We start from the raw sequence: 17922 nt of genomic DNA, 5'->3' as shown, positions 1-17922 counted from the left end.
GTACCAACACCAATTCCTGTATGTCACAGTAGGATGTCATAAAGCTGATTTGCATTTTTAGCGTAAGTTTTTTTGTTGTCTTTTTCAGAATCCACATCTGCCTTCACTTATCTCAGAGGGAACAACCTTTGAAGTGCCAGTTACAAAAGCAGTTCAACTCACTAGAGAAGATGCAATAAAAACTGCATTGCTCTTAGAGCTTGATATTGCAGTAAGTTGGTGACGGCTTTTTCTTTAGTGAGTTAAAATAAAGGGTGAAAAGCATGTGTGTTATGTATAATAACTGAGGAGGAAAATTATTTGACTGTTTAAAAAGAAAAAATATTTCTCCATACAATAGGATGTCAGCTTACGTTTATCCATTTGTAAATGTAAAGTTTGCTTTATTCACTGAAAAATAGGACTCCATGGAAGTCAAAACAGGAGCAAAGTGTAAAGTTAATTTCTTTGTTGTTCTGTGGATATCATGTTGAGTGAAATACCTTTATGAAGGGAATTTGCAGTGGAGAAGGGCAGTCAGGCAATATTGAAAATGAATAATCTTTCAGTTTGTAAGTATACAACTTGAAGAATATGCAGAAACTGTATAGCGAATTGTGGCTGTTCATAATGGTGAGTAATCTACGCAAGTAGTAGGTTGAGTGATAGGAATTTTTAGTTCTTGAACACCGTTTCTGCCTCTGACACTCATTTGCTGTGACTTGTTAACATGCTGTTCAAACTGCCAACCTCAGTTACCCTCAGTTAAAAAACTGGTTTAGTTTATTCAGTGAAGATCATATTTTGTATACTGGTTTGAAGATGAAAAGCAGGCAGAGAGAGCTCGATACTACTTTGTAAGAAATCTTTAAAAGGAAAGTATGTTGCTTTTGAGTGGTTTCCCAAATTTATAGAATATTACTTTTGAGATAGTGTGATTTTTGGCAGTACCTTCTGTTGGCCTCTCTTAGCCTAATCTGTCGCAATATATGTGAGGCATCTTTAAATCTCAGTTATAAGTAGATTCTATTAAGTTTTGAGCAACTGATTCTCTGAGCGACATGTTTTTTTGCATGTATTTGTATGTATAGATACATTCGGTCATCAGCACCCACTGAAAATGTAAGCATTTCCTTGCCTTTTTCACCTAACATTCAGTCTGTGTGTGCAGGTCACTTGCCTGATACATAAGGGAAACATAATGATGCAAGTATAATTCTGCATGTTCCTTTAACAGGCAGAAGCTTGAGTTGCACACAAGAGTTTCAGCAGTTGCACACAAGAATCTCAGGCAGCTAAGTAGAATCTAGGTCTTAAGATACGAATTTTCACTGTGCTCTTGTCTGGCTATTTTTCTGTTTTTCCTTCAGAAAATAAAAGCAATTACAGTCGTTTCTGTCACAATTCATCAAATAGTTTAACAAGCAAATTTTCTTTTAGTGATGATGTATCTCTGTAAAAAGTTACATTAATTATGAGGACTTCATTTCTCTGCTCTTCTCAAACCAGAAAATGTAGTACATCAGTAATTAATGATCTGGGCTGATTATATAACACAACCTCTTAATACGTATTTATTTTCCTTTTGTTTGGGCTGCTCAGCAGTTCTCATTAAAGAGCGTCCAAATATTTAAACCAGATAAGGAAAGACTTTTTCTAATTAGTAAGGTTAAGCCTGGAAAGGAAACATGACTGTTTCATTTCTGATGTGCTCAAAACAGCAAAGTGTTAGTTCAGAGTAAAAGAATATTTGACTTAATGTGAGCACAGTAGTAGGACGATTGTGTTCAGGAATGGGAATGCCTTGGTTTGTGATAAAATTTAATAGAAATATTTCATGTTTTAAAACAGGATACAGCCTTTGAGTACCAACCTGGAGATGCCTTCTGTGTAATATGTCCCAACAATGGCAGTGAAGTGGAAGAGCTTCTTCACATTTTGGGACTTTCTGAAAAAGGAGACAACTTGGTTTGTGTAAAAGTTAAGCAGGGCACTAAAAAGAAAGGTATGGTGTGATGCACTGGTCATGGCCCAGTGCTCCTTTCTGTGTTCGTAGGAGTTGGTGTGCGTGGTTTTGAACATTTTTCTCTTTCATATGGAAACACAGCTGTGTTTTTGTGGAGGCATGTTGGAAGTCACAGTGATGTGTTAAAAAAGTGAATGCATAAGAATGCTGCTGATTTTACTATAGCTGGAAAGATGAGCTCTTGACTGGGAACTGCAGCCTGGCTTTGGCATTCATCCATCTTGTTCTTACTCTGTGCTCCTTCATGTTTATGGAGATAAGGCTTTAATCACATAACATTACAATCCCCCACTTGAAAGTAAAATCTCCTTGCACAACACTGCGTGTCAATCTGTTTTACATCCTAAGAGGGCTGCACTCCTCAAGGACAAGCCTTAGTGCTGTTGCAAGGTGCCTTTTAATAGGGTTGTAAGTCTATGGATGTGTTCTGCTAAGTCTTATGATGCCATGCTTCAGGAAGAGTAGCTGCAGGTTCAAAGTGTGCCTGTGTACTGCCAGCTGGACCTGTGTGAATTACTCCATTCTTGCACTGCATTTGGTGTCTTAGTGGTGCTGCTGAGCTGTGCCTTTATTTCCACAGGATGGTGTAGAGCTCTTTGTTATTCTGGTTTATAGGTAAATCAGTTTTCACTGTGAGATTCCCTGCGTCTTTGAGGGCTGCACAAGTTGTCCATTAAGTGTGAGATGTGTGATGCCACTTTCATGTGTTAATAGATGCACATTTTACTTTGTTTTTTTTTCTCCCACTGAACTAGGAGCATCTCGTCCACAACACATCCCTGAAAGAAGCACTCTCAAATTCATTCTAAACTGGTGTCTGGAAATAAGAGCAATTCCCAAAAAGGTGTTTATGTGTTTTTTGTTCTAAAGAGAAATTAGTAATTCTATGCTATGGGCTCTTACAGATCTGTCATTGCTTTATGTGTAGTTACGGTATCTCTTAGTGAATAAGGATTGTCAGTTTGTATACTGCTGTTTGTACTTTACTCTGAGAAATGTCAGTTCTGGTAGTTTATCTGGCAGACACTCCTGTTCTGCAGTATCTTGGATCCTGACTAGTCTGGAAGTAAGTAGAAAAGTATTAGGTAACTTGGTGCCAGATAACTGGGAAGGCTGACTGAACCCAGCCCCATAATTATTTTAAAGAAAACAGTCTTTCTAATCAGAGGGAGCCACATCTGTCAAGTTCTGTCGCTAAAAAGACACGTTGCTGTATGCAAATATACCAGAGTGTCCTTTACATTAGCTCAGTTGGTCAGAGCATGGTGCTAGTAACCCTGTGTGGGTCATTCACTTAAGAGCTGGAGTTGATCATCCTTGTGGGGCCCCTTCCAAGTCAGAATATTCTGTGAAATCTCTGAAATTTTAAAGCTTTTCTTTAGCATTTCAGTAACCTAGCAGAATTCAAAGAAAGATTTTTGCTTGCATAGTATTTGTTCTCACAACATGTATATATTATTTTCCTTTTGTTTTGTGCATGTAAAAAATTCAAAGCTTGTAACTGAAAACGCATCTGTATTTCTGGTATTGTCAAAATGTATTTTAAAGATAACTTTGTATGAAGGATGAAGCTAAACGATTGTGTGGTTGGGTCTCTGAGGGAAATCAGTCTTTGGGAGGACCTTTTTACTTAATTTAGTGGATTTTGCAGCAGAAGAGAATCTTCTTGTTGTTTCAACCTTTTCAAAACCACATTTAATGATTTTGAAAATTTGTCTCAGCAATAAGAGTAGGCAGAGGGTACTGGCTGGGGAATATCACTGAAACCAGTTTTTATAACCTGTCTGCTGTATTAACTGTTCAGCCTAAAATGTGCTTTATGTAACTCCATACTCAAAACTATTATCTGGAAGCTCTATGGTTGAGTACACTCACATTATTTTCCAGGTATTCCTTTGTGTATAATGTATCATCTGATTGCACTTGGTGTTTTCTATCACTTTTCTTCTATGCACTGTGTCTATTTCCACCTTCTTTTTTTGAAAAAAACCTGTAACTATTTACAGCTGTTTTTCACCTTATCTTACAATGCTCAATTTCATTTTCCTTTAAGAGAAGTTTACAGTACCATTATGTACCATAAAGCATAGAATAAAACACCACAACAACATTTACATGACTCGTTAAATACCATACCTTATTTGTAGTCATACCTCTTCAAGGATTTTTGTTATTAATTTCCTGGCTTCTGTAACTTAGTAAATGGTGTTTTGTCTTGAGTGAAGTTGTGTTATGGAGCTGCCTAACTAAAGTGTAAGTAGGGGCAATAAGAACACCTTTCAAAAACCTGGAATTTTGGGGGGAATGGCTTGTGCCTGTTTTTTTATCTCTTCCTCGCTCAGGCTAAGTAGGATTTTCTGACCTGCTAGCTTGTTGCAGCCATTAGAAGAGCAATCAAAAAAAAAAAAAAAAAATTGAGAAATAAAGTGTATTATCCATTAACCTAATTCCTGTCCCCAGGCAACCCAAGTTTTTCCCAGTTTTGTGACCATTTCCCTAAATGGACAAGTTTTTTCATCCTTCCCTCTTTTCTTTCTTCCCTACAGGCATTTTTGCGAGCTCTTGTAGAGTGTACCAGTGATGCGTCAGAGAAACGGAGGCTTCAAGAGCTTTGCAGCAGACAAGGAGCCTCTGATTACACTCGCTTTATTAGAGATTCTAATGTTTGCCTCCTGGATTTACTTCATGCTTTTCCAAGCTGCAAGCCTTCACTTAGCCTGTTAATTGGTAAAAGACTGATTTAGATTTAATTAGATTTGGTTTCTGATAATGCGTCAGAGTAAATGTTCCATTTCCCAAGAAAGGGGAATAACTGTTCAGTTAACTACTTTAGGAATGTTATAGTTTCTATAGTGATCAAGCTGAAACTGTTGTTGGGGAACAAAGCTCTCTTCTACAGTTTGTAGTCTTTGGCCTTCTTTCTGCAAACATTTCGGTTCACACCAGTGCTTTAATTGACTCTGGATTACTCCTGTTCATGAAAAGGAGGCATAAGGTGCTTGCAGGAGTAGGGTCTTTACGAATTATTTCATCAATTGCTTACAATTAAAAAAGACTTATTTTTACAACTCCTAATTTCTCTGCCTACGTGGTCTTTACTTGCACTTTTACCTGTTAAAACAACATGGTTTTCCCAGTATATTTGTGTTTATGTAATGTCTAACACACTCACTGGGTTCCTGATATAAAATACTGAAAGGATGAGATTACAACTCTAACCATGTCAAATACATCTGAAATTACTGGCAGTTATTTTTCAAATTAAAATCCAGAGTTTCTTAATATGTTTCGTAATATGAGTAAAAGAAATTGCTTGCTGTGTTTTGCAGTCATTTTGTCCACACTTACCCAAAATTTCTGAGTGGGTTTAGTGTCTTGTGCAAGTGATTTCACTGCACTAGCTTTTCTTAACTCCACCTAGCAACTGTCTTCTGTAGCAGAGCACCTTTAAAATATGTCAGGGTGTGCATGTACTGACAAGAGGGTAGTTCTGTTTATGTATGTACATAATGTTGGTATAAATGTGTGTGTGAGTGATATATATATATATAGATATATAATGGGCGTCTTGTTGAAAAAATTCCCAGTTGTTTTTTTAGCTGAGATTTCAAAACTTTGCATAGGTAATTAGCGATTTGAAACTGAGCTGGCACATCTGCTTCCAGGACATTATATGTAGGAAACTTTCAATCAAGCAATGTATATTTTGAGAGCTTTTGAGCTCATGGAGGAAAGGTGGGGAAAATTAAATTTCAAGCTTCACCTCATCTTGCTAGCTACTGGCATCTCTTCTGTACACCTTACAGTCATTTTTATTTGACCAAGAACTCCATAAATTAACTGTTATGGTCCCGTCATATAGGATCTCTAATTGATGTTCCACAAGGTCTAAAACCCATTCAAAATAGAGTTCAAGTCTTAATTGCTTGTTTCTCAATCACAAACACTCAATGTCGCTAGAATAAGATTGCAGTTAAATTAAAATACCTTGTAATCTGTTGTAGTGTAAACACTCATTATATGACATTTTCATTGGGGTGAATCAAATAAATTATACATTTTTTTTTCTGTTCTTCAGAACATCTTCCTAAATTACAAGCCAGATCCTATTCAGTGTCAAGGTAATGAAATACTCAAATTGTATCTTCTTAGTTATTTAGGTATGGGGTTTTTCTCATGCATGTTTCTGTGCATTATAATCTGAAGAAGAAAGAGAGAAGTGAAGGATAAAACGTAGTTGTGACCCTATTGCAAGAAACATTGTTGGGCTATTCCAAAGAGCATTGTTTTGAGTGTGTGGCAATGCTTTTGATAAAGCTCTTAAGAACAAGCTCGCACACACCTGAATCTGGTAGGAATTTGGATTCCCTTCTGTAGACACTGGCCTCTGAGTCCAACCTTAAGACAATTTCAAACTATAAATATTATGCAGTTAGCTGACCACTGAGAATCTTGGTTCCATTGAAATGGTTTGGGCTGCAAATGGACTCGCTGCAAAATTGTACAGCTGTCTCTCAGGTTTTGGATTGGTTTTTTAATATTTTTGTCTTTGTAGTTCAAACTTGTATCAGCCAGGAAGGCTGTGCTTTGTATTTAATGTTGTGGAGTTCCCTGCCAGTCCCTCTAGACCAGTCTCACGGAAAGGAGTATGTACAGGGTGGCTTGCTGAGTTAGTTGCACCTCTACTGCACCCCAGTAAAAGCACTCTGGATACAAAAGGAGAAAGCTCTTCAACTGAAAAGGTATGAATATTGGATATAAAGTCATTAACTGTTGCATTTATGCATGTTTGAAACAACTGCGGGTTTCTTTGTTCACTGCTGTGATGTTGTGCAGATGTTTTGTCAGTATACACCTTAATTTTGCAGTTCTACCCTACTTCTGTATAACATGTCCAGAACTTCATTGCTAAGCACTAAACTTAAATTTTACTTACCTATGCGTACCTGAACTGTGAAATTTTTCCACTGCTGAAAGGCCAGAGTTGTTTTCCACCCCTCTGCAGTCCTAAGTGTATCTTGGAGGATGTTTTCATGGACTAAACTGCCACTGTACAATTAAATGGTTGTGACTGTTTTCATCACAAGAGAGAAGCACTTAGTCATTTCCAGAAAAGGGTGGCAGATAATAGGGAAGATACTGTAAAACTCATGCTTCTTGTCAGGTCTTCCAGAGTTTGCAAAGGCCAAGTTATTGAATATGACACAGGTGTCAGTCACCTGTGGTTTTTTTCTGATGTGTATTAATGATTGTTTGGCACAGTGGGTATTACTGGGAGAAGGTACTTTTTTTTCCCTTCTTTTCCTTTTGTGGCAGAGATTCTGAGTCATGAATCGATCTCCAATTTGCTAGGTCTAAGCTAATTATTAACAAATTGGGATTTTACTATATAATTGATGTATGTGATACACATATCTTCTTTCAAAAAGAACTACTGGCAGCCTAATGTATATTTGATTATGAAAAATGGAACAAGCATAGAATTCGGTTGAAAGAAAACTGTGCCAATAATTCAAGATGTCAGTCAGACAAAATGGAAAAAAACACCATACAAGTTATCTTCATTTTTTAAGACTAATGCAAAGATTCATATGTGCATGATATATCTTACTCCAATGTTCATGTCTGCTCTTTATTTAAAATATAATTGATTTGAAGTTAATTAAAGATCAAACAACCAAAAGAGGTGGCTAAAAAGAGAAAAAAAAATTATTACGAAATGAGTCTGTATAAAGTTTAGAACTATTTCCATCTGCTGCACAAGCTAGAATTCAGCATAGAAAAATGTGCAGCAATGCACATAGATTGCAGAAATATATGGAATAACAATACAAAATAGATGACTGTGATCTTATGCAGAAATACATTAGATTAATTGAATATACTTTACAGCATAAATGTGTTTACCATTTGCAGTCTGTTTTGAAAGAATGTCCAGTTTGGAATCATTAATAGGGTAGCGAGCCTCCTAACTCAAGTGTGGTTTGAAGGATATATATAAGTATTGGTCCCCACAAGCAAGAATTATTCTATTTTTTTATCATCATGAAACCAGGAAAATAATGCTCTTTAACATTGTTGTATCTGTAGTGAATTAGAATATAAAAAAATGAGTTGTGCTAAACTATTCAGATTTACACAGCAAAGTTGAAATAACTTGGTCTAGTGCCTTACTCCTTCCTTAAACTTGAAAGTAAATTCAAATCCTTTCATAATTAATGTGCAAAATAAATTGGATGTTTGCTTATGATGTTAATGGATGAAGCTCTGCTATGGCTGTTGTTGAGTCTTGAATAATCTTTTAGAAATGAAAATAGTCATCTCTTGTTTTCCATAGATTATGTTGGCCATGTCTCAGAGGGTAGATATGGAGCTCCTATGAAAATATGTCTTCCTTTCTGACACAGATATGCAAATCAGAATTACTGTTTATCAGTGGGATTCTGTAAAACATTTCCTGAGATCTTTGAGCTCTTATGTGCCTCCCCTCACCCATATGCACTTTTGGAATTCATGTCAAACTTTTATGAAAATTAAGGAAGCAAGTTCTGTACCAGTAGGCTTCAATTCACTATAAACAAATCCTGACCTCCGCTGGATTATTTTTAGATGCCCACAATGTAAAAAAAGGTTGAGTTACCTTTAATAGCAATAAACAAGCTCTACTTCCCTTTGAATGCTAACACCAAATTTTCCATGCATTCTGTAACAATATTCCCCAAATTTGTGGTGCAATCAGTTCATGTTCATGAGGTTTCATGTTCAGAAACTCACATCTGCGTGGTTCATCCCAGTTTTCCTTCAGATGGATTAATAGGTTTGTAAAATAGGTTTTGTTCTGTTTTGTTGGGGTTTTTTTATTTTCCCAAAAACTTCTGTGAGGTTCCATTCTAAATGTCTGCGTGGAATTAAAGATGAACTCTGAGGCTCAGGATTTGGAAGGGTGTGTGAGTACATATGCTGTGTAAATACCCTGAAGGTTCTAAAAATGTCGTGGTGTTTTCACTGCTTAAGAATACCCTTCAATTATATTTTATCTAATTTAATTTTAGATAACTATTTTTCCTCGTCCAAACAATGCTTTCCGCTTACCTGCAGACCCATCTGTCCCATTCATTATGGTTGGTCCAGGAACAGGAATTTCACCATTTATTGGTTTCTTACAGCATAGGTATGTACCAAGTTGTTACCTGGAGAGCAGCCTTTTTATGTTGAGGAAAGAAACAGCCTGAGGATTTGAGTTTAAATGCAGTTAATTTTTTTTTTTCCTTTTTGTAATGGTGGTATGCTGATTATAAGCAGTCTTAATTTTAAACAAGCATTGCTTGTGTGTTTACTTGTTTTTCAAAGGAGTAAAACTTTTCATCTAACTGTATTTACTATTCATAGTAGGTATATGAGAAATGGGGTGAATTGCAGAAATAGTAATAAGAAGTTAAATCCTTTATCTGTTTGTGTTGCTGGTGGAAGTCCTGTGAGAGAATGGTAGTTTTTAGGAAGTGCTGACTGGCTTAAGTTTGTTATTCAAAATTCAGTTCCTTGAGAAGTGGCATCTGTATTAAAAGGCATGACGAATGTCAAGTTTTCTCCTGTATTCTCCTGTTTCTGTGTGGTTTACATTTTGATGTTTAAGATGAGAAGCTTGGCACCAGAACCTTCAACTCAGTTGTAGTCTTTGTGTTTGGGAGTTTGTGTGTGAGGGAAGGTGGATCTCTTATTTTCCCTCTCCAACTCCAGCAGTGTAATTTTGCAAGGCAAAGAGATGTTTGTTCAAAAAGTGACAGCACACCACCAAAAATATGTAAAAACTTGATCATTCTGAGGAAATGAAGAACGGGAGGAGTAAAGTATTTGGGTGGGAATGGTTCTAAGTTTTAAAGGTAACCAACATGACTCGTTAGTTCCAGCAAGATAATGGAGTTTATTGGATCCTATAACAATTATTTTTGAAACATTTTATTTGAGAGAAAAGTGAGGTTTTGATGTGCTGTTTCTAACTCCATGCTTTGCTTTAACCAAATCGTCATGTACCATCCTTGCTCCTTAATTTTGATTCCCAAATATACCTTTATCTCTCAGAAATATTTTGCATTTTATTTTAAAGTATAAATGAAAACTCTCTTTCAAAATGTAACTAGAAAATGGCAGCTAAAACTCCTTTAAAATAATACTTTCAGCATTATTCCAAGAAAATGAAATAATATTTCTGATGATGTGGAAGTTAATAAATTATTATTCACAGAATCTAGCAGGTATCTACAGCTAAATGGAAAGCCTTCTAAGACTGCTGAGTTTTCCCAGGTGGTTTTACAGGGCTTCCGGTGAAGGATAAAAGGTAGTGATCTCCTTATTCAGCAGTCAGGATTATTTTGTGGGATGTTTGGAGTTGCCAGTCTTGACTATTCCAATATGAAACTGTGGCCAAAAACCCATAGATTTGAAGTTCATTGATTTTGAGCTGGTCCAAACGTGAATAGTCAAGAAAATCAAATAAGCAGGGTTTGACTTTGATTTAGCTTAAGTCGTTTCACATTTCTGCCAATCCAGTGGTTTTTTAAAATACTACTTTAAATGAAAATTAGGTTATAGATGTTTTAGATTCTGCACTTGATAAAACAGGCTTGGATTTTTTTTGTCTCTTTAGGCAAAAGCTCAGAGAACAACATCCAGACTGGAAATTTGGAGAGACATGGCTGTTTTTTGGTTGTCGGCATCAGGATCGAGACTATTTGTTCAAGCAAGTTCACTATTTAACATCCATTTTTTTATTCATGAGGGAATGCTCATCTCTGAGCCATTGCTAACAGGTTTTTATTACCTTTCAGAGATGAGCTCAGATGTTTTCTTGAAAATGGAACGTTAACTTATCTCAAGGTTTGTTTCTCGAGAGACTCTTCAACTGCAGAAGTAGCCCCACCTAAATACGTGCAAGATGTCCTTAGGCTTTGTGCTAAGGAAGTTGCCAGAGTCCTGCTGAAAGACAGAGGTTACTTCTATGTATGTGGGTGAGTAGGAAATGGACTGTTGTGAAAGAGAGTAGCAGAAGTTTGAGGCTTTAGAAAGGCTTAGAGCTGTCTGAAAGAAAGGACCAATATCATACTGAAAGAGCCTTCCTGGAAAGCCTGAGTGTCATCCCTATGTCCGCTCTTTTCCAGTATAATCTTGAAATACAGCTTGTAACCACACAGTTCCACTGATTGTTTTAGTTGCTTGTTACTTATTTTCCCTTTTTTTGTTCAGTATTCAGTTAAGTTGTAGGAGGTTTCAAGCTAATAGATTTCTCTTTAGAAAATGACATATATGAATAGATGTGATGAGAAACTGCTCAGCTGAGAGACAGTAGCAGTCTTCTGCTGTATTCCAGGTTTGGGTGCTCCAGAATGCTAAAGCTCTGTCATAGTAATAAATTTTACAGTGGGAAGTTCTGTTTGTGGATGCTAAACTTACATGGAGGTTCAAGATACTTAAAAAGTTTGTTGATAAATGTACAAACTGTTTAAATATAGGGCCTGATGTAAATGTGTTCTCCTGCAGGTATAAATGTTAGCTATTGGTATTAAAAATAACATTATTAATAAGTGAGTGGTTTGGTAGAGGTTTTTTGTTGTTTGGGTTTTTTTTAATATTGGAACCATGTAGTGATATAATAATAACTCATTCAGCAGGTCCAGTTCTTCCTTAAAGAAACCAATTATTCTCCAATAGCTCAACTAGGGTTGCAAGGTTTTTTACTTACAAATTACAGCATGCCAAGAACTATGTAGTGTTTAATTGAGGGAAACCCTAGTTAATGTCAATGCTCAGCTACATGAAAACTCTGAGAATCATGCTGTACAATATAAAAGCTATATTTTTGTTCGGGATTTTTTTAATGATCCTTTCCTATATTGTCCTCTGAAGCTATTGATAAATGGAAAAATACATTATTATGCATTTTCCTCCTCTGTTTTTTATTTTTCAGAGATAAGAAGCATATGGCTGATGATGTAAGCGATGCCGTAGTAGACATTTTAAGCATGGAAATGGAAGCTGACAAATTGGAAGCAATGAAAATTCTGGCTATGCTTCGAGAAGCAAAACGATATTTGCAGGATGTTTGGAGCTAAATATTTAGCTTTTCCTGTGCCTTTGTAATACAAAAGACTTCCTTTCACACATATATTTTTGACTAAAAGTTATTGTCAAAATTTCTGTCGGTAGTCACACACAAAGGTTAACTTTCTCTATTGACCTTTCAAACAGGAGCATGAAACCTTTTAAATGACAACAAACCAGGCTGGCCTTTGAAGTATATGGTTTTTTAGAGATGTTACATAATGGGCTGTCTCAGTGCCTTGATTTTCTCATCTTAAGTTTGGGTTGCTGTATAAACTAAAAACTTCTGCACTTGTACAAGCATAATTGTATGTTGACATTACATCATGTATCTTTTCCTATAATGTAGACATAAAGAAGCTACAGAGTAAATATGTTACACACTGATCTGTGTATCATGAAATACATTACTGACTTGCCAAGATTTATTTGACCACTTTCTAGATACTTCCTGAGACCGCTTATATTTTTTCATCTTGCACAATGACAGTGACTGCCAAAAGGAATGAATGTCCAGGATGTTGCACAGAAAGGTTACTGAAGAATTTCAACTCAGAAGTTCTCTTTAAATAATTAGCTTTTTCATCACATCATTACATCATGTCTCAAAATTTGCAACACGCCATTCTACTACTTATTAGATCTTCCTGCATAATGCTTTCGAAATTGTTTTCTATTCCCGTCTCTGAAAGGTTTGTGGTTTAATTTATGAGCAAACTCACCAGCTGCACTGAATTTGGTTGACGGAATAATATTGCTTGGTAAATACTTTCTCAGATTACTAAATAAATAATTTTAAAATTGAAGATACAGTAAAATAATGGTGGTTTGAAATTAGTTGCATTTACATGTGGCCACCCACTGCAAAAATCAAGTGGCCGAAAGCAAATCACTGAAGTGTCTGGTCTTCCTTGTAACAAGGGACATTTGGAGTACAAACAGGTGGAGAAGTAAAAGTAATTAATTTATGCTTCTCTTCAGAGCCCTGCTCTCTTCTCTCTGCTTTTTTCTAACTTTTAAACATCCATGTTGTCTCCTCAGTCCCAAGTCATGCTTCGACCTTTAAAGATAAACGCAAAGTATGAGAAAATATTTTAGACAGATCATCGTTTATTTCCTGGGGGGAATTGTTGTTTTGCTTTGACTTACACATAATCAGAACCACATCACTTACTGCAAGTTTTGTGGTTTTCTGGCGATTATTAGTTAATTGGTAGGTAAATTTTTTTTTAAATGGAAAAGTTTGGATGGTCAGTCAGAATAAAATCATTGTGTTTAAAAAAGAAGCATTCCAGTGAAGTGTCTGGAATTAAGGTTATGATACAACCTGTGCAATGATTGTTTAAATAACCTTGGAAGACGTCAACTAAAATTTTGTGCAGAAGTTCTTCATCAGAGTGCTTATATCAATCTCCGTCAAGTAATCTCTACAGAAAAAACTCCATAGGGAGAGGTGGCTTGCAGTAATTGCAAACTGCACTTTTAACCTCTGGCTCATAAAGAGGAAAACAAGTGCTGCTTTTTTAAAAGCACTCCAATTTTAAACTTTCATGGAAATGACAAAGACAATGCAAATGTCAGCGTTTTGCATTAGTGAATCAGCTTTACATATTTTTGAAAATTATTAATAAAAGAAAAAGCTACCAGCATTGGAATAGTAAAGATAAATCTTTACCTTCTGTTGGATCGGTTTGTTTGGAAGAAGCACTTGTTACATGATGTGCATTCTCAGATAGAACTTAGGGTCTTCTGTTCCACTCAGAAGCTCTTGGAGATTACAGGAAAAGCAATAATTTTCTGACTGCGAGTTGCAACTTTCCCCATATCTCTTACAGGTGCTCATTTTCCTGTCACTTAAATCCCACACTACGGGAGTTGCAGTGACCATTTTGGTAATGTTGCAGGTCATTGCATGGCACCCTTTGGGATATTTACAGCTGAGTGTCCTTTTCTGATTATGTGTGTTGCATTTGACAGGGTTTGATATACAGCTGGTATCCATGCATTTCACCTCTCCTTTATCAATCCTCTACAAAATTAAAACATTTGGATTATTTAGTGGTAAATCCTTAGTTAAGCATGTGAGCTTTATTATGATCTCTTAGAACCACAAAAAATGGTTGCAGGTTATTCTTAAATTTATAACTGCATGGTGCAAAGTCCAAAGCTCAAACAAACTAAAATAACCCCAACAAACACCACTGTGTTACCCGAGGAGGAAGTATTTCTTTCAGTGACATTGAACGAGGAGGACTTTTAAGATACAGGAATCATGGAGATGGAAAAGGCTTGCAGTAAAAGCTTTGTTTTTCTTAATTGAATTGTGTTTCTCTGTAATTAGATAATGCTGATTTATGACTCCTCCTCAGTGTTTCTTTTAGAAAAGCATATAGAGTGAATTTTTCAAAATATCCTAAACCTATGTGGGGATTTTTTTTTTTTTAATGTCTTTCAATTTTCTTCTATTAAGAGAAATACCATGTATGTGCTTTTCCTCAAAATTACAAAATTCATTACAGAATACCTTTGTTATTTAAAAGAAGTAGTGAAGATGGTGTGTTGTTATATTTAAGAGGTTTGTGGTTGTCATGTTGCTAACAAGAACTGGTGGTTGTGCTAAAGCTGCTGTTCCAGAGCATTCCTTATGGCCTATTTTCTCATTAGATTTTTAATGCTATTCTGGATTTGTGAAATAGGGTCAATACTGAAATTTCTCTTTTAAACTGCAGTTACAAAAAGAGGGTTAACTTCTCAAACTGTTAAATTCATGCTATTTTTTTCAATTTGCTGCTTCAGAATTAAAGCTGACTTTCCTGCACCTGGAAGCAGAAGTAGTATTGGCGTGTTTCTTGCACCTGTTTTTCCTTTCCTTTTCCTTCCCCCCTCTCTCCCAACTTTTCAGGAAATCTAAAATATTGCCAAAATAGAATGAATAGGCTTTTTTAGCAGTTTCTGAAGATACTGAGCATCTTGAGAAGTTTCTTTTGAAAAATTAAAAAGCCAGATGAAGGAAATGGCAGAATCACAGAACATCGCTCATGTGTCCACTTTAAGGGTTGAACTTACTGAATGGCACCTTAGGTATTGAGTGGCACAGGGATGAGGGGTTGGGGAGTGGTTATTGGGAGTAAAAGTACAAGTTGATTAGGTCTCAAAGCAAAATAAGCTTGTGGAGTAAGGTGGGGGCTGTGTTGCAGACAATAGTTTGTAGGCAATTTGGAAATAAATAAGTTTTTCCTTTCACCATTTCCAGTTACCAGCAACCATGATTTGTGATGAATCAGACAGTGTTTTACACAAAGTGAAATGTTTTGTTCTAAGGAGGTTTAGATGACTGAGATGAAACTTTTTGAGTAGTTTTGCAAACACTGGTTTATTTAGTAAAATTGGCTTGTCCTCCATAAACACTTGTTCTGCTCAACTTTGTGAGCAGACTAATGTCAAGTGGTGTGCTGTGCTTGTTGAATCTGTTTCAAACAGAAGCCTTGTATTTTTCATCAGTCCTGGGGAATGTGTAGAGTACTGCTGTCTCCTTGTTTCCTTTGGAAGTTAGGCCCCAAACCCACAATTTTTAGCTTAAATGTGTTCCAATTTTACTTTTGGAACTGCAAATGGGGAATAAAAGTATTACTTAAAGAAAAAGTAGCTATTACCAGTAGTGTCATTAGGAATGATGCTTCTAAGTTTCTTCCTTTCTGTCTTTGGTACTTTTGTTACTCTGTCTGAGAGCCCAAAGTAAAGAAGGAGATGAAAAAAGCCTCCCAGTTCAGATCACTGCCTAATAGGGATTGGCATAATGTGTCTACCAGGGAATGTTCTGTCCTCAAATTTCATCCCTGAAATAATGCACTTTTAAATGTATTTTAAAATAACCCCTCAAGCCTATATATGCCAAAACTTAGTGTTTTGTTGTCATCTAGGTTATCTGAAGATGAGGCCACATATGGGAATGTGTACCTTTTAATATGTGTGAACCCACAACACAGATTTTGTAGTAGAGGCCTTGTGTCTGCAGCCCCCCAGCCCTGATTTTACAAATGACTGCACATGTGTACATATATCTATCTATCTATCTATCTATACAGAAGTTCTGCAGTCATGAGCTATTCCTTACTCCTGTGACATCCTTTTCACTCTCCAGTTACTCTCAGTGTAGCTATACAGCTGATAATTACCACATCAGCTGCTGCTTATAGTCAGGAATGTGGTGAAGTCATGTTGTGGGATTTTGTATATTTGTTTGCTTGGTTTTTTGACGAGGTGGTTTTTTGGTTACATCCACTGATAGGTATTAGCTCCAGATATGTCCTGCTTTTTGGGAGACTCATGGACAAAATTATTTCTCTCTTCATTGCCTAACAGAAATCTCCATGTGGCTATTTCTTCTAATGGAAGTGTCTTCCTCACCCCTTCATTCTTCTATAACTATTTTAATATATTTATCTTGTGCTTTCAGATTGTTGGGAGTTTTTTTATAGTGCCCAGCAATTATAGTTGGTTTTCATTAAGACTTTTAAGAGCATTTACTGGGCAGGTTATGTTGTTCAGTTTTTACTCAACCAGTTAGATCATGACAGTGAAAGTGTTACTATTGCAATGCATTCAATGAAAACATTACCTTATTTCTGCTTGCTAGGTGTTTTCAGTTTCCTGCTTGTTCTTTGCCCTCATTCATATCGCTGCACAGGGCAGGAGATGCATGGCATGCTGAAGTTAGTGGCAGTGGTACAGGTTTGATGTGGACTCTTCCATTAACTGGTGTTTCATTGTGCTCTTAGTTACTGTATTGTATTTCATACTCTGGAAATGCCATCTCCTTTGAAACCTGCCCTGAATGTAATGCAAATTCTTTTCCAGCAGTGATATTTTATGCGGCCTAATAGCAAATACTGTTACAATACAAAGATGTGTTGTCACATAAACCATATGGAAAATACACACTGTATGTTTTATCTGAATGTTGGGCTGTATCCTTGCTAATGCTGCTTCCCAGATGATAATACTTCTGTGCTGTTGAGGATAGAAATATTTTGTCAGGCTCCATGCTTGGCTAAAGTAGCGTCCATAGCAGATGGCTGCATCTGAAGACTTTGTGCGTTTTAAAACCTTGGTCAACACCATGCCAGAGATAATTTTAAATGTATCTGACTCACAAATACCCTGTTTGAATGGACAAATTCAGCTGCATGTCTAGGTAGTGATGAATTGTGCTAAATAGACCTATTCAGTCCATTATTCTGTAGCTGAGTTTTTTAAAAGAAGAATAAAAGAGCAGCAGATATGAAATGACCTACCTGTAATTCAACTTTGAGCTTTATGGCTCCCACAAAGTCATATGCTTTCAATTTTTATTTTCTGCTATGTAAAAATTGATGTTCTCGTTGCATATTTATGCGTTTAGCAGTTTGGTATGTTGATGGCTTTGCATAACCAATTTATTAGTGTCTCAGTTTCACTGGATCTCCTTTGCATAAAATGGACTTTTTTTTTCTTTTCTGAGTAGCTCTGTCATTCTGCATCTTAACCTGACAGCTTCAGATTTTTCCCTGCTCCTCAGATGGAAAAATTCTGTGACTCCATCTCTGGATCCATTTCATTCACTGCAGTTACGCATCATCTAAGTTGGGAAGACCAAAACTGAATCTAGTAGTCCAGTTCCAGACATGACAGTGATTATACAATAAATAGCAACAATATTCTCAATGTAATTTTATGTTCTTTTCTGGGTTTTGGAGTGTCGTGGAGGAATGAAAATGGGAGAATCACTGCATGCCTGCTAGTGATTATAGGAAGAATATTACATCACTGAAAGTTATGATCCA

General features: G+C 36.3%; 1 protein-coding gene across 6 annotated transcripts in view; it reads left to right on the top strand.

Moving 5' to 3' along the window:
* MTRR (5-methyltetrahydrofolate-homocysteine methyltransferase reductase) overlaps nt 1-14925 on the top strand; it is a 30607-nt gene extending 15682 nt beyond the window's left edge. For 5 of the 6 annotated variants that reach the window (XM_042048928.1, XM_042048927.1, XM_042048926.1 and 2 more), the window contains 10 exons: nt 89-211; nt 1831-1984; nt 2761-2849; nt 4552-4732; nt 6084-6126; nt 6561-6747; nt 9058-9176; nt 10650-10742; nt 10831-11010; nt 11967-14925. In XM_042048928.1, coding sequence (XP_041904862.1) covers nt 89-211; nt 1831-1984; nt 2761-2849; nt 4552-4732; nt 6084-6126; nt 6561-6747; nt 9058-9176; nt 10650-10742; nt 10831-11010; nt 11967-12111 — 1314 coding nt within the window. In that variant the 3' untranslated portion in view covers nt 12112-14925. Of the gene's footprint in view, nt 1-88; nt 212-1830; nt 1985-2760; nt 2850-4551; nt 4733-6083; nt 6127-6560; nt 6748-9057; nt 9177-10649; nt 10743-10830; nt 11011-11966 lie in introns of those variants that run through there. The other variant, XM_042048931.1, reaches the window with a different exon arrangement.
* The last annotated feature ends 2997 nt before the right edge of the window (nt 14926-17922 follow it).

This window comes from Corvus kubaryi, unplaced genomic scaffold (assembly GCF_017639235.1).
Source record: "Corvus kubaryi isolate FWS band 111438036 unplaced genomic scaffold, C.kubaryi_AGA036_p1.0 68, whole genome shotgun sequence".
NCBI classification, from domain to species: domain Eukaryota; kingdom Metazoa; phylum Chordata; class Aves; order Passeriformes; family Corvidae; genus Corvus; species Corvus kubaryi.
This window is presented reverse-complemented; position numbering and strand designations above follow the sequence as displayed.